Source organism: Sander vitreus, chromosome 8 (assembly GCF_031162955.1).
Source record: "Sander vitreus isolate 19-12246 chromosome 8, sanVit1, whole genome shotgun sequence".
Classification (NCBI taxonomy): domain Eukaryota; kingdom Metazoa; phylum Chordata; class Actinopteri; order Perciformes; family Percidae; genus Sander; species Sander vitreus.
The window spans coordinates 19,851,946-19,879,060 of record NC_135862.1 but is presented as its reverse complement, the minus strand read 5'-3'; the positions used below and the strand labels follow the sequence as shown (position 1 = coordinate 19,879,060).

Below are 27,115 nucleotides of genomic sequence, written 5' to 3'. Positions count from 1 at the left end.
TGCCTAATAATTCTGCACACATAGATATTCTCCTGAGAAAGCCAAAACTCACTTTTCCTTTGTTAAATATTCAGATTTGAAGTTTATTAATATTTCTGATTGACTGAGAGCAATGTATTTATTACACTACAATACAGTAAATCCTCAGGAATACAACTTTCCTAATAATTTTGCACAGTGTAGAAATGACAGTTGTTGAAATGACTGTAGAGGCTACATTTGCAAGCTGCTAGTAACTATATGATGTAACGGGTGGGAGGGCAGCTTAGTCCTGTAGAGCCCAGATTCAAGCGTCTATATAGTAAAGCAGCTCCTGTACATTCTGCTGAATTGTATTGAGCCGGTTCAGAGGAGACATTTCGTAGCTAACTCAACACTTAAAGGAAAGACAGGACAGCAGAATGAGAATTTACCTACAGGAATCAATAAGGTAATTAACACTGACAAAAGAGGTTAGTGTAACATTCATGCTCAACTTCTACGCTCTCTTTATGCTGTAAGGTTCTTTGGATAAGAGACACCGCTACCAAATGGATCACACAATGCATCTAATCATTAGATCATTAGACGGCAAAATATACTATTACAACTATAGTTTATTTTGCTGTTTGTCTCATTGCAGTTCCTGTTGCACAATGCACTTTAAATACAGTGCAAAAACTCCCCTAATAGAAATAAGAGAAATGTGCTTGTATCATGCAAATAAATACATACAGTGAATAAAAACTCTGCCAATGGGGTAAAATGGGCCTTGCTTATTTTTTTAAATACACAACAATCTAGGCCTTAAAACCATTAAAAGACTTAAAAGAGTACTTGAGTGATTTGGTATTGAACTTCCATATAATAAGGTGACTTGCAAGAGAGAAATGAAGAAAAAAAAGGTCAAAATCATAGCATCAAAGGCTGGGATATTCAGACTTTTAGTCACTAATATGAGACAACATTTAAATAACAGCTGTTACCCATTCCCACAATGCTACTCAAAGCTGAGACTCTCAGATACTGTCCATCCAAAACAACAGGCGGTGTCGTGTTCTCCATGATGAGAAAATTGACTCCAAAGTTTAGCTGAAGCTGATATTTCTGCAGTCTGTGTCAGACAAATCAGTTGGGTTTTCCAAAGTTACAGACTTTTTAGAATGAAATTCCCTCAATGTGCCTCCAGTGTTTCCTTGCTGAGCCACAGCAGAGGGATAGTAACACAAAGTGAGAATTTGGTTTTAAAAAGACTGCAACTTTTGAAAATACCCAACCGATTCGTGTAACTCAGACTGCAGAAGTCTCACGTTAGTTTAAGCTGAACTTTACTTTTTTCACAGAAGGAGGGATGTGGATTTTGTCCCCCATCTCTTACATTAAAATCACTAACGTTGCTTTGTGGCTAGTATGGACAGGCGGAATGTTTATAGCGGACCAATAACTTATAGGCATGTAAGCACTGTATTAGGATATACTTGAAAAATGTAAATAAGAAAGCAGCAGTCACGTTGTTTCTAGAATTTTCAGAAATACTGTAGAAGAATCAAATGGAGTTGTTCGTGGCAACGTAATGTCCCAATCTGCCTTGTTCTGTCACCCATTTTCTGAACATTCTTGTCGATTTGTATGGGAACATTATTATTATTATTATTATTTAAATTGTACAGCATGGCAGATCTATTTAATTGTTTTAGGAGAACAATACTTTCAGGACTCAATGAAGACTTTCTGTGTGATCTTGTGGGGGATCTTTAACATACATCACATGGCCGGTGACATTTACCTGAATTAAGTCAGACAGCCTTGTTTAGTCAACACTAGATAATTCAGTCCACACTGGTTTTTAATCTAAATATAAGATTATCCCACATCCTACGATGCACGCTTTAGTTTTTGGAGTGTATGTGGTTGTGTTGCCCAAAAAGTTACCCAACCTTTCCAAACTGTTGACTGGCATTATCCCCAACTCCCTGTGGTCAAAGCCTGCTTTGCTTGCTGCTTTCTGAGGCAAGCCTCATCCTACGTTCCACACAGGAGCACCGGTGACCATGGAAGGAGCGATATTATACATATACAGTTATACAGTTGGGTGGCTGGAAGGCTGTCATCAGCTTTGTGTATGTGTGAATGTCAGACACGCGGTCACTGGGGAGGAGATCTGAGAATTGGAAAGAAATTGCTGGCCAAAGCAATCCTAGAGGTGCCCTTGGCTCAGTTTAGTATTTGTTCCAGGAGAGTGGAGACACAGTGGTAGGAGATGGGCCGCCGAATGCAGATTGACTGAGCGTGGTGGAATATTTAGGAGCTCCAAGAACCAGCTTTTGGGGGTCTGTGTGTGTGTGTGTGCGTGTGTTAACCTATAATTCTGCCTATCTTTGTGGCCGTCTTTGTATTGACTCAATGGTTGTGTGGAGCTGTAGGCTAGCCAAAATGTCTGCAGCATAGTGGCTGTGTGTGTCCATTTTCTACACCTGTTTGTGTATGTACATGTGTTTTAGCGTGTGTGTTGACAGTAATGAAGGGTTTGAAGTTTCCTGCCAGTGGAGAGTTTATCATTACTCTAATCCCTCTGGAGAGATAGTCTGTTGCCTAAACCTCCCACACATATCCTTCTCTGTGCTCAGGCCGGCAGATAAGATGTGTTGTTTTTTTAAATGGAAAACATTATGCAATAAGAAAATAGTCAACTTTTACATGATCCTAGTTTTGTGTTCCTTCCTCTGCTGATTAGATCACTGTGTTTATCCAGACCCCTCTTGGCTCTATGTGGGCCAGATGTACTAACGCTTTTGCGCCCACTTCAGGCGTATTTGTTTCGCAACGTGCACGTAAAAGCATGGCGAGGTATGTACAAACATGCCGCACTGAGGTAAAAGCGCAGACTGCCTGTTGCGGGAACTGAAAATGGCAAATTGCGCTTTTCAGTGTCATGCATATGCATTCACGGGAGGGTCATGGGGAAAGTGGGAGTTTCCTATAAAGAGATGGGAGGGGAAGCGTAAAGTGCGCCTAATTGTGTATACCGCGGTATGTACAAAAAACGCCCATGAAAACGCGCCTCTATTTTGCGGTGAAAATTCTCCGCCTCTTAAAAGCAGGTGTAAACCAGCTGCAAGTGGGTTTCCTCGCATATGCCTCCTGGTGAAATGGCAGCAGTAATCCGAGCAAGACGAAGACATAGGCCAAGGAGACGAGCTGAAAAGATTTTTGCCACAAGGATCACACTTTTTCAGTTGAGTGAACACAAAATCATTAAATGTTACAGATTAAGCAGCCATGCAATATTACAGTTACTGGAAGAAATCAAAGATGACATTGAATCTCAGACTCAAGAGTTCACATTCCCTTCCAGCAGTTGTTAAACTCCTCGCTACATTACAAATATTGGCATCAGGCTCATTTCAAACAGTCATAGCATCAGCAGTGGGAATATCGCAGTCTGCACTCAGCCGTAGCATAGCACAAGTACTTAACCCTTTGCTACAGCGCAATTTACGGTATAGTGGGCGGAGAAAGGCGCTGATTACCCGATGAACTGCAGGTTTGGTAAATACGACGTAAACTGAAGTATCACAGTGTGCGCTTTCTGCGGGTTGGCCATGGTGCTGATAACGCTACATTCACAAATGTACGTACATCTGGCCCTATGTGTGTAGCGCCTCTCACGGCTCACTCACTCTTAACTGGTCGAGAGATGGCTTTTTTGTAAAATGTTGTTGAAGAATTGTTGCAAAGACATAAAGGTCTTATTTTGTTCTGCCAATCCACTAGAGACCAAATAATGAAAGTCTTCATTATTCACATATGAAAGTGTCTATGATCTTCTTATCTAATATTAGTATTCTCCTCTGGGAAATTATTATATTAGAAGCCAAACATGTAATGAACATAAACATATACTTACGCATGTCCTTCAGAGTATGTTCTTTTTGCTGGTAAAAAAGGGAAAACTCTATCTCTTTCCAGGACAAAATACAGGTAAAAGTGAAAGGAGTGTGTGAGAAAAGGATTGTGGCAAAGCTGGGTGTATCTGGACTCTCAAGCTGTGCTGAAGGGCACCTGTTCTAAATGCTAAATGTGTGAGCAAATGATTGGTGCAGCCCTGCCAATATACATCCATGAAAATGCGGTGAGTGTGAGGGGATCACAGCTGTGTGGGTACTAGGTGTCACACAAAATAAGACCATATTAGACAGTTTAAGATTAGAAATCAAGCTTAGGTATGGGAAGTGTAGCCTGACTGTAACCATTAAAGCACAGTGTACCCAGGAGATAAGATTAGGCTGTAGCCAAAAGCTATGCTTCCTAGGGATGCTACTGAGCTTGAGGCTTATGGAGATCTCTAGTCAGCTGATAAAATTCTCACAATCAGCCAGTCCTCTTAGCCTGTACACAACTAGGATGGATGACAAGAGCTGTGTTATTGTGCTGAAGAAAAATGTGCTGATTGGAATTTTATGTGCTAGATCATCATTTTCAAGCTATTTTGTGTCAGTATCTCACATCAGAGTGGTAGTTAGTAGCAGGTGGCTGCCCCATCGAGGCGCCTGCCAATAGATAATCGACCAAAGGCCCCCACAGCAGGGCCACATTGATTTGGCAGAAGGGAAAGCTGGCCCTCTCATCATAGCACAAAGTTGTTTACTGCTCTTTCATGTATGCTTTTAGGAATGCAGAGATGTTACCACTATAGCTGTCTTAATCTCCGTTTGAATGCCTGTCAAGAGTGTTGAGATCATCGTGCTTTTCATAAAGGCAACTCTACACAGACCAATCTTATCACTCCACCGAAATGAGAAGATGTTTCCACCCTCCAAGTCCCATTTAAAGCAACTACATTTCCCTCCAAGTATTAAGACTGGTGATGAGAGTCATCCACTCATAGATCAAAGGCTCATGGTCGCCAAGCTGGGAGCAGCACAGTGAAAAGGTTGCTCAGTCCTCACCATCCCTCCCCCCCTGCCTTACCAACATCCTCTCAGTATGGACCCCGCCCTGACACCTGCTCCCATTGCGCTAATGTCGCTCATGATTGAGATGTCTGTGTACTCTCTGTTAAACACATGGCATGGCAATAGACTTACGAGCGCATACAGTCATAGACATCGTAAAAGACACCCAACTGTAGCTTTGATTAGAATTCAGTAACTTGCATCAAAACACCCCGTCGAAGCATAAATAATTTCCTATCATTTCTGAGATTATTGTCAACAGTGGTCATTTGTATTTGGTTAGGTCTAAGCCATTTTTTCTAGTCTTTTGTTCACCTGGTCTCCTTGTGTAATAATGCTTGTATAACCTCAACCCTGTTATGCACAATCAAGTTATATACATAATTTCTTTCAGGAGAACCTGGGCTATCAGGATATGCATGCTGCAGGGATGTCACATGAATGTATAAATTGTTAAATGACTATAAAGACAAAAGAAAAGAGTAAACGGATATGAAATCTCACAGAAATGTATTGAAATCACACAGAGAACAATAATGGAAGTTCCTTTTGGCTTTTGAAAAGTGTTCTTCTAGGTGTTGGCAATCAGGGGAAACGGAAATAAACTCTGTAACTAACAAAAATATAAAGAAGGTAGATTTTTCCCATAAAACTCCATACGCTTTTATCCCAAAAGTTAGTTGTGTCATTTTCAATGTATTATCTACTCTCTGGGCACATTACTTCATTTGATTGGTCAACAAAGCTGTCAGTCTAAGTGCCCTTATCAAAGATGGCTGCCATCTAACGAAAAATAGATCGCTGTTTGGTACAAAACACAGAAAATAGCCGTTCAATTGTGGATTTATAGTCTCCGCACAGGCTCCGAAAAGTCCCTGTCTTTACGGCCGGATTTGTAAGCTTCTGGAATGGCTATGAAGACACAGAATAGGTCTATGAAAAGGACAAGTTATCGGCTAATCAGCTAGCGCTACGGCGAGACGGTCCAAAAGTCGCGAAGCAAACGAAACACAAGGGTTTTGAAAGGTTTTTCTGTCGTCTGCGACAGCGCCGACCGTGTTGGGTTAAGTGGGATCTGTTGACGGCAGCAGATAATTGCTAGGCAGAACTCCTATATTTCAGTCATTGGACCATCTGTCCCACCTCAGCCAATGACACTGGAATGATACTTCACTGGCAATGCAAAATGTATAAAACTGTGCCCTGTGCATCTCCTCTCAGTACTCTGGTGAGCGTCAAATCTAGTGAGCATTTTTGTTAAAAGAGAAATGACTCAAAATATGTCCCTGATGGGCTTAAAAGCCTCCATTAGGGAAAAAAAGCTAATGCTAGCATGGTAAGTCCACAGTGAAGAAGTATGAAACCATGCACCTCGTTTCACCATGCTGTCATTGTATCCTATATAACTGATGATGTGCCAGTCGTCATCACGGCATCACTTGCTGTTTCACATTACATTGTGTTAATTGGTTACTTACCCACGAGCTGGAAGTAATGTTAATACACTGAGGAAAAGCTGCCATGGTAGCTTCCTGGAGCACTTGAGCGTGCCAGGGCTTCTTGCATGCATCCCACAGCTGGAAGTGAACTCTTTGATGTGATTGCTTCTGAGAAACGTCATCATTTATTGATGCTTCCATTAAAGTAGCATAGACATCTACGTAGAGTTGGAGACGAGGAACGGGGCACCCTGATGCAAACAGGAGCTTACGAGCTAACTACACCGAAAATGCCCTCCTGTCCGCACCAGCACCATTAGCCTTTCAATTCTTCTTCAGCAAAGCTTAGCTTCGTATCTCGAGTCCATTGATCTAATTTCAGGATAGCTGATACATACTAAATGTTATTACAATATTTGGTAGCATTAAGTTGTCATCCAATGATTTTGGCAGGTGGATGACTTCAAGTTTTGTTTGATCCTAATGACCTGTCCTGATCTTGAAACCACTTAAGCTTCAAAATGGTTGACTAGTTTCCTATTGCCCTAATTTTACAAATATCCCCATCATTATTTTAAGAAGTCTTTCGGTCATATTAACCTTTTATCAAAACAGGTCTAAGATCCAAATGGTCAACCAACTTGCAAAACTGAGTAATATGATTTTAGCAGCTTTATTGGACAAAGTGTTTGGCGTAAGTGTGTTTAGTGGGTTTCGTCTTGATTTGTTATTTATGAATTCAAATTTGTCAACAGTGTCACAAGATGTGAATACATCAAATATTTACAGCTTATGGCCTGTGAAATCCCAAACGATGGTCTCTAGTCTCAAATGTTCCTGTCTTCTTGTATCTCAAAAATGTCAGTACCATCTCAATTAGGAACTTAAAGTAGGAGTTTGCGATTCTGTAGAAACATTGTTTTAAATGGAACTCAACACACAGAGATATACACCCCTCCCTTCAGTGCTCCTTCATAACGTTTGCATGTGCCAGTTTTACCGTCCCTCTTGCTCCCACTGCTTTTCTTTTTACACATCCATGGCCTTTCCCCGTGCACAAGCACAAATGGAATAGTGTTGTGTGGCTTGGTCCGAGCCACTTTGTTTGTTTCCCATTCACAGAGTTAGGGCTGCGAAGGAACACCTGTTGTTTTTTTTCAGCACACACACAAAACAGACAGCTAGGGGACCGTGAGGAGATATTCGCTGAATTTGACAAAAAGTGTATTGGATTAGAATTGCCGACTCCACCTTTAATTGTGTGAATACTTGAAATGATAGTACAAATAATAACAACCAAAGGCCCTATACTTGTCCACATGTCGAACGCCAAACTGCTCCAGATGGTCATGGCAGCACCTTGCATGGTAGCTTGCTCCGATCAGTGTGTGAGTGTCTGTGTGTGAATGGGTGAAGATCAGGCAAATTGTAAAGTGCTTTGGATAAAAGCGCTAGATAAATGCAGTAATTTACCATTTTGCCATTTACATAATATTGGATATTTCTGTCTTCATTCCAGGGTCTGCCAGGGAAGTGATGGCTCCTGTTGAAGTCTCAGAGCAAATGGTCCAGAAGCTGAGAGGCAAGAATGAGTTTACTGTGCTGGCGACCCTCAAACAAGATCACCTAAACTCTGGGGTCATCCTCTCTATTCATCACTCTGAGAACAGGTATGATCAGTTCACATTTCACATAATAATATGATTAAGATATGTTCTATAATACATAGAAAAAGGGTAGCCCATGCCCTTCAGTCAAAATATAACCACATTTTTTATTTGGATATACTTGCAGATATATAACTGTAATGCATAGAGATTACATTTTCAAATCAGTGTGTGTGAGTGAGTTAATTTTTCGATAGAACTAGAGCTCGTAATGTCACAAGAAGTACAGTAAAGCTTCACTGATAAACCATAATTAAACTTGTTTTCTAAATTTAGTACCACTCTCTGCTTTGTCTGTTCAGCAGTTTGTAATATGTTGATTGAAACCTGAATATTTGTATTTGATGAGCATTTAGATGTTTTACACACCAGTCGAGTAAACAAAGCAAATCACTCTGTATGCCAACTCATTATTCACAGTCCATCAACGATCCAAACATTAAATCTGGAATTGTGGATCGAAAACTGATGAGACACTATCTGCAGTTAGCATGCTAATGTTTTCCATTAGTTTGTGGTAGCTGAGCCGTTGGGTGATCAGAACAGCAATCTAAATCCACATAATGCGTTGATTGAACAGTTTGTACATTAAAGTCAGTCCTGAGAAGAGAGCTCACGGGGACGTTAATGACTTTCCCTGCTGCTGATTAGCTTTCCCAGCTATTCATATGCAACAAAGCAGCACTGTGTGGTTTCATTTGGAAACATGGCAAGGACTAATTCAGAGTCAGAAGTGTTAGCTAGTGCATTTAAGAAGCTGAGATGAATGGCTGGGGTAGAGTAAATCTAGATTTGGTTTGCAGATAAATCAATTCTATTGCTGCACTTGCATGAGTGTTTATTTTTCTTTTGAATAATGTTTCCAGCAAATGAGTTTAGCTTAAATAAGTCTGTATTTAAGGGCAGAGGTGATGAGTGTGTATTGGCAGCTCTTTCCATTAGTGTCACTATGCTGGGTAAATCTCAGTGGTGTGGAGAAGGGGATTCTGTTAGAATACTAATACGCCAATGTAAAGAGTTGAACCACTACATGTGGGCTATTGTTGTGTATTGCTGATGTTGCACTTAACAGCCATATAGCACCATTATGCTTGACTAGTGATGTGATTACATTCTAAATGGTTTTGCAAATCTGAGGAGATGTATGTACATTGCTTGGAAATGAGTGACGTATAACTCTCAGCACTGTGCTGAGAGGGGCCCTGAGTTGACACAAGGATGCAGTTCCAGTAATGAGACTTTAATGCAACAAGACATACTGGACAATGCAGGGAATGCAAATTTTCAGAGAAACTGTCATCTGGCACTTTGATACTGCAGGTTCCTGGAGCTGGAGAGCAGTGGCCAGCGCAGTGAGGTGCGTCTTCACTACCGTACCAAAGGCCAACAGCCCCACACTGAGGTGTTCCCTTACAGCCTGGCTGATGACCAGTGGCACAAGGTCTCTGTGGCCGTCAGCGCCTCTCATGTTATACTACATGTCGACTGTAACAGGTAAGATGCTGGGGATGAACATATATATTAGTTGTGTTCAATAAAATATTAAATAAACTTGTTGTAGTTTGGGTGAATACTTCTGTATGGGAGGCTATCCAGTTTTATAAGTCATTTAAACTTAAAATACAGATGTGTTTCCAAAACTAACTAAATTAAGGATGCACCAATCCCATATAACGGATTGGTATCAGCCCTGCCCAGTCATGACACTTTAATGCAACACTCCTGTTCTATAATTGTTTTAGACGTTAGATCTATACAGTTGCTCAAAATGTTTTAGACCCATTCATACAGTACACACAAAGAATGCAAAGGTGAAATTATTTTGTTGAAAGTATGTACTTTCAGTTTTAAAGCTACCATTAAGTATAATAATGGTGACTGAATGTGGGAAGCCATTGAGGGATCACATCATTGTCTCATACCCTATTCGGACCGCCACAGTGACGCCTGTCAATACTGCATCATTAATCTATAATAATGGGTCAACTCGTATCAGACAACCCCTTCACTTCCCTCCTCTTGATCAGGTGTTAATGCTGGTGGGATGCTGCCCTGCTTTGGTGAACTGGCCTTTCTGACAGGGATGGAAAAATAATTTTATGATATTAAAGTTTACACATAATTAAACCAACTCCCCGAAAGAGGAGGGAGAGCGAGAAGAGAGCATACTTATGGACAAAAGTGAAACTGAAACGTATATGGTAATTATTCAGTGTAATTAAGTGTAATTCTCTGGTTTAGCAACTGGAGTCTCTGTGGACAGTGACATCCAGAGAGTAACCTCTTTTAACTGTCTCAAAAGAATGGGTTCAATGCAGGTCAAACGCACCTTGAGTCATACATGCATCTGCTGTACGAAAAGGGTGTCACTGTCTGTGTGTGAAGATCCTCCCTGGCACAATAAAAGGAGCAGACGGCAACACCATGTGTATCAAGGAAAGCAGGTGGCTATCTGTACTCTCCTCAGGGAAAGAGTTAAAAGAAGGATTTAACAGGGCAAGACCTGCAGTGCAGGGGGAAATTGTTATTCTAAATTAATGAAAATAGAAATAAAAAAATATAACATTACCAGAACATTATGTATTTTGCAGGATCTACGAGCGTGTCGTGGAAGCCCCCTACATGGACATACCTGAGGATGCTTCCTTCTGGCTCGGACAGAGAAACGCTGCTCATGGGTTCTTTAAGGTTAGCACTGGTGTAAAAAAAAATGTTGATGCCTGATCTGTGATAAATGATTCAGATTGGTAAGAACGAGTAATGCATCTCAGCTGTAGCCCCCGCACTCAATCTTGGTTTATACTGTATCTTCTCCCTCTTTGTTTGGCTTGTTTGGTTTTATTTATTGTTGCTGTTGGATTTAATTGTGTGCATTTTTCAAGGCTTACCATTTTAATTTGAGGGTTGTTCTGCCTACCCTAGGAATTGACTTTTTTTGTCATTGTTCTTTCCCTTTCTCTTAGTCTGCAGCTAAGCCTATTGCAATTATCTCAGCAACCCCACACCGCTGATTTGGGAGAAATCATTAAATAGCCTCTGGACTATGCTCATTAAGCTTAGTCTATAGTATTGTTTATCAGGCGGGGAGACATATATCGCCTCTCCCAGACTGGACTGCACTCTAAAATGTCCTACCTGGGGAGACATGGTGGGGCAAAATGTCAGTAGCAGCACCTATAACTATTTTAATCAGTCTGCTGGTGACTCGCTCTGTGCTTGATGTAGTGGTGATGTGTGTATGTATGTACCTGTGTGTGTGTGTGTGTGTGTGTGTGTGTGTGTGTGTGTGTGTGTGTGTGTGTGTGCGTGCTTTACACATTTTGTCCTAGCAGTTGAATTTCCGCTGTGCTAATTGGTAGATGAAAGAAGCCTTGGAGGTCACCAACTAATCTTGTCACGTAGCAGCATCTCTCCTCCTCGCCACTCTCTAAAGCCTTGATGAGTTGCTAGGAATCCATGTCTCCTTTTAAAACCCACTGCTTCATTAGTACACATGCACTCACACAAACAGTCATTGTCTGGGTGTTAGCTGAAGATGAGAAAACCACATCCCGAACAGTAATGATAAAGACTTTAATCAGAATGAACGTATCTGCACATCTTCTTTACAGTCCACGCACATCGTAAGAGAGCTAAATCTATTTTATCTTACTTATCTGGTGACACAATTTCGTAATTTCATCGGTGGTGTGTCATTTGTAGTGGATTTGTATGCTGATTGCAAATTGTTCTACATCCTAATTTGAAAAGCTGAAAACAATTTACTGTTATCTCAGGCAATCCCAAAAGAAACAGCAACGAATGAAACATGCATATCAGATTTCATTCTGGAGTTATTTTTTTAATCTAGCAGGATATTATCTTCCCATTATTGTTTGCATTTTGTAGAAATTGTATGTTACTGCATTAGAAGTGATTCAGCTATCACTTTGTTTCCGGTACAGATGGGAAAACCATTGAGATCCCAGAAGTTATTGCATGTATACTGATTGTCACAGACACAGAGGAACCACTTTGGAGAGTTCAAAATGTTTGCTTTTGCTTTTTTGATAGTGATGCATTACAACACAGGCTCTGCTTAAAGACACAGGGAAATAAAAACATTTTTCAATTTCTAATCCTGTATCCCTGTGTTTAAATATAACTTGTTATAATCGTAATTGAGGTCTAATTTAGATAATTTACAGCTCCTTATCTCTGTTCAACTTCGTATCACACCATAGTCGCTAAGACACGCCCATATTTAAGTGATCCAATAGAATCCAAACGATTTGATTTAAATCCCTCTTGTACATATGTCACATTACTGAAGATAAAGACGCTCTGTTGTTTCACTGACTTAAACTACATACTGTCCAAAAGCATAGGTAGTAATGGCACAGTATTAATCACAGTTCAGATGTTTACTGTAGTGTAGTGTGATGGCTGCAGTTAAATGTATAGTCTTATGGTTTCATTACAAATTTGATGGACACAACTCCAAATGCTTCCATTTCAGCACGTTGCCGTGAAAAATCAGCAAATCATTTGCGCAGGATTTTAAATTCATGGATGGTAAATTGAAGTGGCAAGACAATTTAAAAACAATTTCTCCTAAGTTGCACCCCTCCACTTCTGTAAGGGAAATAAATGCACTCAAGGAATGAAATGGCCCAGGTTACCATGGCGACAGAGTATCTGTGTTCGTATGTGTATATGTCTGTGTGTGCGTGTGTGTATGTAGGTGTTTCAGCCCCAGGACGAAAGGCTATCAATTGGGTGTTATGAATCAAATTGAATCTGTATCTCCTGTTTATATCAGACGAGATTGGAGGAAAAAATAAGAATTCCATCTCCTAAAACTCCCACATCATTGGGTCACTTAACTTCCTGTTGCTGTCCGGTTATAAGATGATTCATCCAAACAACCTAGGTGACATATTATCTCAACTAACTTCTCTGTCTCTCACTCCTCAGATTGAAAAATAAATTTGCACTCACCCTCGGATTCAGTGCTGTTTCACTGTCAGTTTTATGATCGCAGCAGTTACCAAGGCTCTCATAAACAGGGTTGTTGGTTTTGTGTTTGCATGTCCTACGTACTTTTTGGTTCCATGTTGTCTCAGGTGGAAAATGTACTGTGAGAACACTTAGCAACCACTGCACCTCACGGTCCTTATCCACTTACTAAATATTAACATGTCTGCCTTCTGTGAGGTGTTCTTCTTAATTGAAATTGTTGGTGTGTGTGTGTGTGTGTGTGTGTGTGTGTGTGTGTGTGTGTGTGTGTGTGTGTGTGTGTGTGTGTGTGTGTGTGTCTGCGTTCGCAGGGAGTGATGCAGGACGTGGAGATCCTGGTTATGCCACAGGGTTACATCTCACAGTGTCCAGATCTGAACAGAAGTGAGTGCAGCCTTTTACTTTTACACATTAAAGAAGCATTTCATTGAGTTTTTCATTTAATTTAAATGACTTCTGGTACTTATTTTGCAAGTCACTTGACTGCACTGATTTGCTTTTTTATTTAAATTCTTAAAAAGACTATATACCCACTGGAGTAAAACAGCTTAGCAATTTTCCCTCAATAAAACTTAATTTGTAAAGGGGATAATTCCCATAGTCTCTCCTGAGGAAGTGTGGAACATACTGTATATCAAACGTTAGTGGCAAAGCAATCTTTAATGAATGTATGAATGTTAACGTGTACGATACGTATCACGATACATAGGTCACGATTCAATATATTGCAATATATTTCGATACTGCGTAAGTGCGTAAGGCGATATATATTATATACATAGAAAAAATTAATATTTAAAAAAAGACATGATGTTCATAAAAGTCAAAGAAGTGTAATTTAGGTAAACAATTCAGTACACAGAAAATCGAACTGCCAGTTTGGGATTGTGGTTCACAGCTTCTTAGTGAGCACATTTTTCTAAGCTTTTGTAGGCCAAAGTTCAGCCATAGCTACATTGTTAGCTTCTAGCAAAAAGTCAGGCACTGCTAGGCACTGTTAGGCAAGGACACTAGTGGTGCGTCTCAGCATAGCCATCTAGCGGTATGGGGTTTAAACACAACATAAACGTGAACCACTGTCTTACATGAATATTTTTGAACGTAAAACAAAATCAATATTGCCTTTTTGAAAATCGATACAGTATTGCAAAATAAAATATCACGATACTCAAGTGTATCGATTTTTTTCTTACACCCCTAGTCCACAGCCTGAAGTTAGTCTGTATGAGGAACCAATCCTAGTCGTTTAAGAAATTAAATCATTTAAAAAAAGTTTATTAATTAATCAAAATCTCAGTTCAGCATGACTTTTAGTTTTTGACCAAAGATTACTTCCTAGTGCAGTGGCATCCTTTGTCTTGGGTGTTATGATGATACTACGTCTTTGCAGGTGGCACTATTTTCTTTGCCTGTCCCACCATTGTGGCTGCGGCAGACAGGGAAGACACACATAGTTTAAAATGGTTTTCACATTGAGTTTATGTCCCCACGCATCCAAAAGATGCCGGAGGACACTGCTTACTGCAGTTTACTGTAAACAAGGTCCTCTTGCAGAGAAGACACTTCAGAATATGTTTCCAATAATAGAAAGTGAAGAGAGAAATTGCACTGAGCTGTTAACAATGTCCCTCAAAGTAAATTAGTTAGTAAATAAATAATAAATAGTTCAATTACATGTTTGTGCTGTAGATAGTTATCCATAACTGATTTTGCCATGATTTTTGTAATATTGAGTTTTAAATCCTATTTTCTTAAAATCTAAGTTAACATTAGACAATATTAGTGATATCACAATTTCTTGAAATAACCACAACTGTCTGAATTTACATCATAATTTACCATAGTTGCAGGTAATTAATAATAACAATATGCTATATTGTCTCTTGTATCTCAGCATGCCCAACCTGCAATGATTTCCACGGACTTGTGCAGAAAATCATGGAACTGCAAGATATTCTTGCTAAAACATCCAGCAAGGTAATATGTAATGTAATGTAATATAACATGTCTTCATTTGGCCTTTATTCCCCAAATGTAGCATTATCTTATAAAAGAAACACAATTTTAAAAGAACTGTTACAATGGCAAATTGTGCTTTAGCATACAATATCCACATGTCAGTTTGCTTCTGTCATTAACATACATTGCAACAGGCGGTCAGTGACATCTTAACATTAGACGTTGGCTATTGTTGAAGTCTTTTCTGTTGTGATGCAGAGACTGTGTGTGTAAGTGGGGTTAATGGTGCTTAATGACTTACTTTTGTGATGCCATTGGTTTGCTTTTGAAGCTCTGCTTTCTACATGTGAATATAGACACACAACGAGGTCGACTCTCATCTTCTCTCCTTCTTGCCTTTTGTGTTTTTGGGGGGATGGCGTGAGCAGCTGTCCAGGGCGGAGGAGAAGATGAATGGGCTGGATGGCTGCTATTGTGAGAGAACCTGCAGCGTCAAGGGGGTCGTCTACAGGGAGGATGAGGGCTGGACAGATGGCTGCAGGAACTGCACATGCACGGTGGGGTCTCACTGTGTGTCTGTGTGTGTGTGTGTGTGTGTGTGTGTGTGTGTGTGTGTGTGTGTGTGTGTGTGTGTGTGTGTGCACACACTGGGTACATGGGTGTGTATGTTTGAGTAATAAAGAGCAAGGGACGGTATTCCATTTTAATTAAGTGTGTGTGTGTGTGTGTGTGTGTGTGTGTGTGTGTGTGTGTGTGAGAACGAACACACTGAGTTTGGAATGATATGCTTGTCATACTGCATGTGATGTGTGGCTGTTGCATGCATGTTTACAGGCATGTATGCATGTCATAAGATAAATAGATATGTGTGTTTGTGTATGTGTGTGAATGTGTGGGTGAATTTGCGTGTGTGTGCCTGAGAGAAAGGGAGAACATGCATTTTTTATCATGTCTGCAACATTGTGTGTTGTATTGCGTCTGTGTGCACGCATCAATTTTGTGTATGCGGGTGTCTACATTTACACGTTTATTGCTCCCATTGTAGGTCTTGGCTTTTGTTTCGCTCCCCCTGTTCATCAAGTGTGTGAAGGTGGGGGTGTGTGTGGGTGTGTTTTGGTAGGGTGGAGGTGCAGAGTGCAGGGGCCCCATTGTCGACAGCTTGTATTCTCATTATTTCCTTGCATTAGAGGCAGGTTGCCCCAGTTACCCGAGAAAGCATACTGTATAGAAAACCTTCACAGTAGTCAGGATTAGACACATCAACAACAGTGCTTAGTAATGCTTTATTCTCTCAAGGGTCTACTTTGCGATACATACATACATACAAAGTGTGAATAATTGTCAAAAAGAGAATTAGAAGCGATTGGAAATCTGGGGCTGGCACATCAGCAAACAGATTTCACCCCCATCAGTCTATTCAGCTTTGGAACATAAAACTCATTCCCTGCCACTGAACTCCTTCAACCAGCCAATGAGATGCCTTTGCGCACCGCTACCCAAGATGCAAAAAAAATGGGAAATCACATATCTCTCAGTGCACCACACCTAATTGCTCTTGACAGATGATAATTATCATCAGGGATTTGTTCTGCCCACTCATCCAATGAAATCACTTCATTCGCCAGAAACGGTATGTTGCCATTCCTTGGCTGCAATTAAGGAATTAGATGGGATATGTTCCTTACCTTATGTGTGGCAATTAGCTCTGACCTTTAAAATTCAAAGGTCATGCATTAAGATGTTATCAATTATGTGGATCAGGTTCATAGATGTTGCTGTCACAGAGCTTTCATCCGTGGAAGCAATGTTAATTACAGGCACAACCCGGAGAAAAGGAGATAGCATTAAAGGAATAGGGATTTGTTAAAGTGGGGCATAGAAGAATATAATAGCTTCAGTTTCCCATCGGAAAGGGCTGTCTGACGGCAAGGAAAAGCAGTTGAAATATCCTTAATATAGCGTACACTTAAACTGATATAGATTTTTTTTAGGTGGCTAAAATCCGTTTAAATACATCAATTAGCTTCTGTGTCGGTACTCTGGGGGCGTGCCGGTCGCCATCTACTGTAGGTAATAAACTGACTATGGATAAGTACCTCATACAACCCCGCAAAATCTGAACAAATCTCTTTAAAATATATTAGACACAGAGTTTCTACTGTTTTAAAGATTAAGCATACCCTTGATTTCTACCAGAATCCTCCCTACCAGCATATTAACAAAATGCAACAGATTGGGGGATAGGTAGGGGGCCTGTTCACACCAGCATTTATAATGCTTAAATTTAAATGCTGAGAAAAAAAGAAAAGAAATTGCACTTATGTTTGGCATTTTTGTTTAGAAAACGTGTCTTTACATTTTGTGTCCACTAGACAGTGCATTTATTTTTCAGTTGTAATGTCTTGGTTAGTACTGTACATATAATTGGTCACAATTCTGTAGTTACTAATTTTAAGGGATCTTTGTCAAAAATATTTCTCTATAAAAATGAGAATATCTGCAGAAGTATTTATTTTCTTACTGATGTAACATCTGTTAATATCAGCCTGAAAAATCCAGTATTCGTTGGCCTATAGTCACTTGTTAAACAACGTGTTGTGTTTCTCTCTCTTCACCAGAATGGCACGGTGCAATGTGAGGCCATCTCCTGCCCTCCTCCTCAGTGCCCGGCAGGCACAGCGCCTGCCTACGTAAAGGGTGCCTGCTGCAAGGAGTGCCAGCGTGAGTGGAGTACCCTTAACCTCGTCACCCTCCTACACTCATACAATCATGGACACAATTGCGCACAAACACGCACACACAACAGCAAAACAACCTCCAACACCAGATTTAGAGCACACATCACACCTCCACAAGGGCTGCCTGACAATTGACCAGGGCTCTGCTGTGTGTTGCTAAGCTACCTCCTAACATGCCTCTTGAGATGAGTCCGTCCTTTTGCATATACATGGACCTATCAATTATTCACAAGCTGGCTTCAAAACACAGATGGCCACCAGTCACACAGACATGAGCCAGTAAATCTGGGATCGCTGCATGTGATGTAAAGTAGTTCCTATTTATGGCAGACATGTGAGAAAGTGAAGACGACAGGAATGTCAAATGCCTAAAATGATGCACACTCTCATTGACGATAGTGTCTTCATAAATGTCAATTTTTTTTAAAACTTTTGAGCACTGATATGTTCTTGCATAAAAATTCTGTTTCATCACATATTCTACATACAGGGTTTGTTTTTTTCCATAAGACTCTGAGTTCAGCAATGAACTCTTATTAGCCTCCTCACTGCAGCACTCTGCATCTAATATTCTCTCAATTCCCCTCTCAATAAAAATGGATTTCAGAGGATATTAGCTTTTCTCACCCCATCATTCTTCTGGTGTTAACCCAAATGAAACTTAAAGAAATGTGATGGATTTTTGCTTTTAAAAGGCGAAAAGAGCTGCCTGTCAGAGTATAGAACAAAAGAACTAATTAGCTTAATTCAGTATTAATAAGAGTGTTATCACCTGTGACTTATTGAAGATTACAGACCATATGAATGGTACTTTGCGTATGTAGAATATTTCTTTGGAGATCTCACTCCACATCTTGTGCAAGCTGACTTCACATGAGAACTTTATCACCAAACACTCCCACACACTGCTGCCGATGCTCCCCTGCTTCCCTTGCAAAGCAAATAATAGACAAGATTTAAGTCTTTATCTGCGAGAAACCATTAGTCTTGGATTCTAATCAGCTTGTGTCTGCATCATTTCCACTGACCCATGGGTCGTGGCTGCAACACAAGGGTTTTAAAGTACGACTCCGAATCTGCTGCTGTGTTACACAAATATAAACACGTAGCTGGTAATCCCCTTAAACTCAACACCCCTGTGCTCACTTATCTCAACGAGGTAGACAAACACACAGCTAATTACGCATGCTCCCGCTTTGGAGAGAAGTGCTGCAAGTTTCCCCACTACAAAGACATGATTCACTCTCCAAATGAAAGCCTTATCTGGCAGCACAAGGCCTTGCAGGGAGGAGTTGTGAGTCCGTTTATTTATTTATTTATTTTTTGATGATCTGTCAAGTAGAACGTCAAATGGCTGTTTCAGAAGTCCTTCGCTTTCATGATACACCGCTTTGTGATAGGGCCTGCCCTGCGGTGTCAATCATTTCTCATCCTCATATCAGTCTGAATCTGTCTGACCCCAACTGCCCATCAAACACAAACTTTCTGCCCATCTGATTATTTTTGCACCCTTCCCCACCCTACAGTTAAATGAGACAGATTATCCACAGTGTCGCAGTGAGCAGCGCATTCCCTCTCTACATGTTAATTATTTCATCACTTCCTTAGTTGCTTAACTGGGTTTGATAAGCTTGATTTGGTTTGATTTCTTTTACCTGAGGACTTAAAAAAGAAGCTGTAAATAACCAGGACAGATTGTATCATACATGTAAAACAGGACTGGTAGATAAGAGCCCTAGTGTTCTCCCAATGTTCATGTCCACAACCGAGTATAGAAATGTAGATTTGGGTTAAATATGAATATATCCTGCAAGGGGATAAAAATGTGTGTAATTTATACAATGATAAGTTGCTTACTAAATAGCTTGAGAAAATGTATAAATGAGAATTGATTAACAATCAATTCAACAACAGATTGAACTCACATAATATATAATAATCTTAAACATCCTACAGCAATATGCATCTTTACATGCATTAAGTCGCAAATATCTTTGGAGGGGTTATTTCATATGCTGCATTCACGTGCATTTAACCAAAACAAAAATACAGCTTATAATGTTAAATATGATATTAATGAAATGTCTTTTCAAGGGAGCAATTTGCTTTTATGTGCATTTTGTAGATTGGTAGAGAGTGCACTCCAGGAAAAATACTTCCTGAGTTTTTGTCTCAACAATTTAAATCTCCATGAGCATTATTTTTTTTACTATTATTTTGTATTTTTGTATTTTGTCTTTGTTTTCCATCTTATTTTGCAATGATTGTGGTGTTGTATCCCTGTTTTTATGCTCATTCAATGTCATGTGAAGTAGGGATAGACCGATTATCGGGACGTTTTTTGGCAGTTTGCTACGGTGGCCGACAGGGGCAAACGCCCTGCAACTAAAGAAAACACACGCAAATAGACAAAACACAAGCAAATTAAGAAAACATCTTCATTAATTTGACAACACATGCGCTGCAAACGCACACAACACAACCAAATACATAAACGCGCTGCAAATAAAAAACGATGCAAAAAGAAAAGCACACAAACCCCAAAAACAAATGCAACAAAAAAACGCAGCATCCAGATTACACAACGGAAGTTCTCCAGACCTCTAGAGGGAGCAGCTAGTGGAACAGCTTGATTTTCGAGAGAGAGAGAGAGAGAGAGAGAGAGAGAGAGAGAGAGCCGGCGGGGCACGTTCAAGCTCAGAACGGTGTGCACCGTTGTGAAACGGTGTGCAACTGCTTTGAGATCATAGACTGTAAATATTAAGTCTATGTTTGAGATATGTTTTCTCTTGTTTGGTGGGTGTGTTTCGGCTCAGATCACAGGTGATACTCAATCAGCAGAGACGTCTGTAAACTCGTGGTGATAAAAAATTACAAATAAGTAAATACAAAAAACAGACAGGATTTATAGTCCCTCCCTGTTTAGTAAACCAGCCGATTTACCGTGGGATTTATCAATCTGAATAAATCCCGCTGGCACATATAAACACAAAACTGCTTTGCTAACTTCAACGTGTTGTAAGTAAGACATCTGCTGAAAAAGTTATTGTATTCATTAGCATGATTGCCATTTAGTTCAAAAACATCCAAAACACCAAAGTACGAAGACATAGGGACCAGACGCGAGATTTTATTTTGAAAAGTCGAAGCTCGGGGACGGCACCAGCCGGGAGGGCATGAGACGGGAGCATAGACTGTGTATGTATATATATATATATATATATATATATATATAATATATACTCTCTCCCCGTGGGATCGAAAATCAAGCTGTTCCACTAGCTGCTCCCTCTAGAGGTCTGGAGAACTTCCGTTTATATATCCGTGTATAATCTGGATGCGTTTTTTTGTTGCATTTGTTTTCGGGATTTGTGTGCTTTTCTTTTTGCAGTGCGTTTATCTATTTGGTTGTGTTGTGGTATTTGCAGTGCGTTTGCTGAATGCTGTCCATGTGTTGTCAAATTAATGAAGTTGTTTTTCTTTTTGCATCGCTTCTTTTTTCGGGGTTTGTGTGCTTTTCTTTTTGCATCGTTTTTTATTTGGTTGTGTTGTGTGTATTTGCAGCACATTTGCTGAATGCTGCACATGTGTGGTCAAATTAATGAAGATGTTTTTGCTTGTGTTTTGTCTTTTTGCATGTGTTGTCTTAAGTTGAAGGGCGTTTGCCCCTGTCGGCCACCGTAGTTTGCAGATTATCTGTATCAGCGTTTTGTTTGCCTGATCACCGATAAAGTTAATTCATTAAAAAGTGCGCTACTCCGCTACAGCTCTGTCTGTCCCTCTGCTTTAGTTTCACTCACCACTTTTTACTGTGCATTATGTTGAAAGTTTCTAATTTATTAAATAATTGCTTAAAGCATTTAAACAAAGTTTTGTGTTGGAGTTTGTAACATTCGAAAATCTTAATTTTTTAAAAAATTTTAATTTTTTTTTAATTTTAATTTTCACTGTAAATGCATATCAGTTCCAAATATCGGTTATTGGTTTCATTATCTACTAATAATCGGTATTGGCCTTAAAAAAACAGTATTGGTTGAGCCCTAATGTAAAGCACTGATGCATTTCTTATACGAAAGGTGGTATACAAACAAAGTTATTATTATTAAGTTATTATGTTTATTGTTGATGTGTTTGTGTGTTTATTTGTGTGTATGCTGATGGTACTTCTGTGTCTACTACCAGCTGTCTGCCTGTTTGGTGGAAGGGAGCTGGTGGAGGGTGATCAGAAGGCTGTACTCGACTCCTCTGGCAGGTGCCTGCTGTTTGAATGCAGGGTAAGTCATGTCAACACACATACACCTAGAGATTAAAAAAAACCCCACAATTTCATATACTTATGTATTAAAAATTATTTTATCAATCCTCTGCAAGAAGAGACAGTAACTCATGTAACAAGTACTCAAGTACTTCAGCTCTAATAATTTCCATGTAGCGGTGCATGACAGCTCACTAAATACTGATTCCATAGCTACCTTGGCCCAACCTGAGAGGATAAATCAAACCTCATTTCATTGATCTGGCCTATCAGCATTTTCTTTGTGATGTAAAGAAATTGGCCAAATCCCTCTAAATAGGTTTACATTAGTAGGCCAGAGCAGTGCACCTGTCAATCATAGCACGCCTCAGCCATTCTTCAGTACCAATCATCAGATACCACAGTGGTCCCAAATGATATCCATTTCCCAATTATTCAGAGTTATTTGCTTTTGTCTGCCTGACGCACCAGATGGGTGGGATGCTTACTTTTGGGAGTAATTCACTTGATGACATTATGCCAGGCAGACCCAATCAATCACAGAAAAGTGATTTGAAGTTTTTAATCACCCAACTCTATCGTATCAACCAGCTCCTCCATAAATTCTGCAAAGCTCCATTAGAATCTGCAGCTTCAGACAGCTGTCTGGCTTGCTTGCCCACACCTGGCCCATCTGTACTCCCAGTTAACTGACTGGCAGTCCCAGGCAGATCAAAGAAATGGGGACGGGGAGTGCTGTCAGTCAGCCCACTGCTGCAGACTCCTGCAGGCTTCCCCTGACAGCTGCTTGTCACGTCTCTGATCTTCTGTCTGCCTGCTGGCAGCAGGGGGGGGGTGTGTAAGTTTTGGGTATTGGGTATTGGGTGGCATGAAGTAGACGGTACGCCTTGTTTAGAAAGTTGTTTGGGGACTTTTAGGGAAAGTTTGGTCCAGAATTTCACATAAGCATACTCTGTGTACCGTATGTACAAGTCGAGGACATGACACTTCATGGACCTGTAGACAGACGGGTTTAGGATGATCCTTAAGTAAAATATGTGTGCACTATAAACGTGTAGATAGAAAGAGCTTTTTGTCTTTGTCCAACTGTGTCTAGCGTTAATGACTCTAAATTAGCATCAGTCAGAGGGACAAGTATGAGATTATTAGAGGGACCTGCCAAAGGCATGCTGGGAAAAGGAACCCCCTAATCAGGTTTTACACTCTGACTAAACACACATGCAGGGATAATCCAAAAGATTGATTCACTGTTTGTATAATAAAGATGCATCATGACTCATGATGTAAAGCCTTGAGGATAACAGGAGGAGAGGAGAAGGCAGCTTTTATTTCCTTCCAGAAGAGGTTTGGGAAAAATCTGCTATTGACCAATGAGTAATTGGTTTGTAATGAACACACAGGGGGGAGAGAGTGTGGGAGAGTGAAAGAGGAAACACGTTAGATGAATAATTACCTTCATAATTACCTCCAGCCCCTTAGCAAAGGAAGGGGAGCAGAGTGGACCTAAGAAGTAACTCATGAGGATTGTTTCTCTGCCCATCACAGGACCGGACCATGCATCGAGTGGTCCCCAGTGAGCCATGTCCAAAACTCAACTGTGCAGAGTCGGAGCAGATCACCTTGAATGACAGATGCTGCAAAGTCTGCAGAGGTATGGTGGAACATGATCATTTTAAGTTGTTAATTTGCCTATTTTACAGTTTTTCTTTTGGCAAAAACTGAAGTCAATGGCTGCATGTAAAGTAGCAGATCAATCTAAAAACAGCAATAATACAAATATTTGTAGGAAATTGGCTATAACGTGTTCATGTTATTATTTGTGCTTTTGGCTCAGATCAAATTTATCTCCGGTATCCGTTAAATTATTTTAAGGGGGGGGGTTTTCCCCCTCAAGATTATGGAGTCAGAAGGTAACAGAAGAAAATATAGCATATTAGTGTCATTTTGTCCGAATATACCTTGGAAAGAACCCACAGTATGGATGCTCAGAGAAAAGGTTGTGATACTCTGACATAACCTTTCCACTGGCTCTGTATGTTTCAAATCACTCCTCCCTTCTTCTCTCCACTGGGTCTCAACCTTTTCCTCTCTGTGCCTCCTGCAGGTCATGACTTCTGCTCAGAGGGCCACAGCTGCGTGGAGCACTCCGACTGTGTGAACCTGGAGGCAGGAGACTGCTGTGTTTGTAAGGATGGCTTCCGTCCACTGCGAGACGATAATGCCTACTGTGAAGGTACGCCATGGCTCTGAATAACAAACTATGACTTTTATCTAACGTTTATTTGCCCTCTGACAGTAAATGTGTGGTTGTTTTCTGTGATTGTGCCTGGGCTGCATCAAAGGGGTCATGAGAGTAGCCTGTTCTTTGCTTTTTGGTAGGACATGGTAGTTTTAACACTGAGGAATTTACAGTTGTCATGGCGCTCTGGTTTCAGCCTGGTTTGATTACATTTTGTTAAATGAGCTCAAAGATAACACACATATCTTCAGCATCACAGTAGCAGACACGTGTCCATCCCAAAAGGATTACTTACAAATAGAAAAACATGGTTGACATAACATGGTGCAAAGTGTGGGCGTAAGGGGAGTCAATATACATCCATCTTGAACTCATTTTGTGTATTTGAGTTTTTTTCTTTAGACGTGCCCATATAACCACAAACAACACCTTGCCTTGACCTTAATGGATAATACAAGTGTTATTTTTCGTTGATGCCAGTTATCTTGTTACAGTGTTGTCAGTAAGCATATTAGGAGATGTGACGGCCTATTTTCCACCTTTCAGAATAATTTGTTTTCTGCTATTCATTCTGGAACCTTATAAAACTAACTTCCATAGCCTTGCTTCAGGCCAGAGGTAGATAATTCGGCAAAATAAATACATTTTTAGTTATAGTTCTTTCTTTTTGGGTTTTTTATTTCAATCAACATGTCACATTACTCTCTGCTGACTGACACCTCAAAGAATTCCCTCAAAAAACGTTGTCACTTGAGTGCCGTGTTTTTTATAAATGGGCTGCTTTTGTTAGTTTGATTACATTTGAAACGGAAATAATGCATGTTAAAAAAAAATGGAAATACATACAAAGTGAACTGCAAAATAATGTGGACATTTGCTAAATACCCACGAAAACACTTAGTTGAATTCATGCTTTTATCACATAATCCTTGTGTGATGGGAGGCTGTAATCCCCTCATTATTTGTGTCCACAAAACACAATAACTGCTTGTCATAATGCTTTTTGAGAGACTGTTTGTCTTCTCAGTCAGTTGATCAATTTGTGATATAAAAACCTGCTCACGGTCTGTACGTTTGCATGAATTTAGTATCAATCTGCGTCGGGGGTGGGGGGTTATTATGTTCATCTATCATCAGCCATCTATCATCAGTGATGATTAGTCATCATTCATTACTGATTGCACATTAATTCTCAGATGTCTCCAAACCATGTTGCACTTTAAAGTATGACACTCTTATAAAAACAGACAATGTTTTACTTTAACAGCTGCCCTGTCAATGTACAGCCTTCTTGATCTGCCTTCTGCATTATGTGTGCATTTTTTAGGGCACCTGTTTGTGAGTACATGCCTTGGCCAATTTTTTTATCTACAGTCCACACACACCCTGTACTTATATTTTCTTTCACCTTCATCAAGATGAGGCTTAAGTGTCAATCAACCCACAGAGCTATTTCTTACTGTAAAAGGACGCTGAATGAAAGAGAAGTCGTTCCCAGCTTCTGCAGATCTCGCATGAATTTACAGATATCAGCAGTTGTATAGGGTAGTTAGGACGTCTCAGGGAATCTGCATAATTGAAGATACTATCTGTGTTAAATGAATGGGAAATTATGTTGTTGGTTGTAGGTTTTGATCAAATGGCAAATGCTGGCCTCATTTACCATACCAGCGTTATATCATGATCTCTTTGAAAACATCATTCAGATAGTGGTGTGAAATAATTAACATTTACTCAAGTATGTTGCTAAGTTACAACTCTAAAGCACTTTGAGTTTTTCTATTTCAATAATTTAAACTAGGGGTGCATCGATCCGATATTATTACAGCTCCACGGGCTGATCCAGTTTGGTTTTTTTTTGTCCCGCCGTCGCAGCACTGGGACCCCTGTTAACTGCGTACCCTTCTCACTCATGGTGGTAACTTTATAACACAACAATTAATAACCCACAACTAACTTTCTTTAAAGGGATAAAACACCATAGCACATAACAATTTGTGACTTAAACAGTTTCTAACACAAATAATTTTACATTTACAAATGTAACTACACCGCCGAACGGCATGTTGGGTAACATTATAGCTGCTAGCTAGCCAGGTAGCATAACAGTCTGTTAAGCTGGGAGAGGCTCCGGTCGCTACATTGCACATTCAAAAACAGAGAAGAAAGTTAGAGGATGAAGAAAGACCGGAGATACACCAGAACAACGTATGCTCAAGAGAGGAGCCGTCTGTTGTTGCAAGGTTTTTTGTTTCTAAAAAATCGGACATAATTTAGCCACTGTTGTTGCCCGTCGCTCTAACGTTACTCGGCCGTGCTAACGTTACAGTGCTAACGTGAAAGCATGCAGCGGAGCAACATTATGAACGCAATCCAGCTAGCTACTGTCCCGCTACAGACCGTTGAGAAAGACGGTTTCAGAGCAATGATTAAAACACTGGATTTAAGATGCCTTGCCTCGCTGAAATACGTCCGCCAACCTACTAACATTATTCAAACAGCGAAGGAGGCTGACAGCGGAGCTACATTCAGTCGCCCACTACAACCACACTACAACCTAACTTACCTGTGGCCAAGGTAGTGTTTATACAACTAGCTTACAACTATTTTGTTTTGAAAGGGAAACAATGTTAAAGTTGTTTGTATGTGTATTCATTCGATTTGAGTTTATTTTACTACTCTGCAGTTTGCAGAAAAAAAAAAATAGTTTAGATTCTGTAACTGTTTCATGTATTCTCCTTCATATTAACGTTATTGTATAATGTTGATGAGCCAAGCAAACCCTTTAGTAATCAAAGCTTTTAGTAAACATGATTACATTAAAATGTTTTTGTGATATTCTATGTACTCCTGACAGTAGAATAAGCCATTATAAACCTATATAAA

At 40.0% G+C, this 27,115-nt stretch overlaps 1 protein-coding gene across 1 annotated transcript in view; it reads left to right on the top strand.

Annotated features, from left to right (window-relative positions):
* The window catches only part of nell2a (neural EGFL like 2a), a 91,034-nt gene that overhangs the window by 4,828 nt on the left and 59,091 nt on the right, over positions 1-27,115 (top strand). Inside the window, exons 3-12 of the mRNA XM_078257388.1 lie at positions 7,893-8,043; positions 9,361-9,534; positions 10,632-10,728; positions 13,350-13,422; positions 14,933-15,015; positions 15,426-15,554; positions 17,616-17,718; positions 21,918-22,009; positions 23,536-23,641; positions 24,095-24,223. Coding sequence (XP_078113514.1) covers positions 7,893-8,043; positions 9,361-9,534; positions 10,632-10,728; positions 13,350-13,422; positions 14,933-15,015; positions 15,426-15,554; positions 17,616-17,718; positions 21,918-22,009; positions 23,536-23,641; positions 24,095-24,223 — 1,137 coding nt within the window. The remainder of the gene's footprint in view (positions 1-7,892; positions 8,044-9,360; positions 9,535-10,631; positions 10,729-13,349; positions 13,423-14,932; positions 15,016-15,425; positions 15,555-17,615; positions 17,719-21,917; positions 22,010-23,535; positions 23,642-24,094; positions 24,224-27,115) is intronic.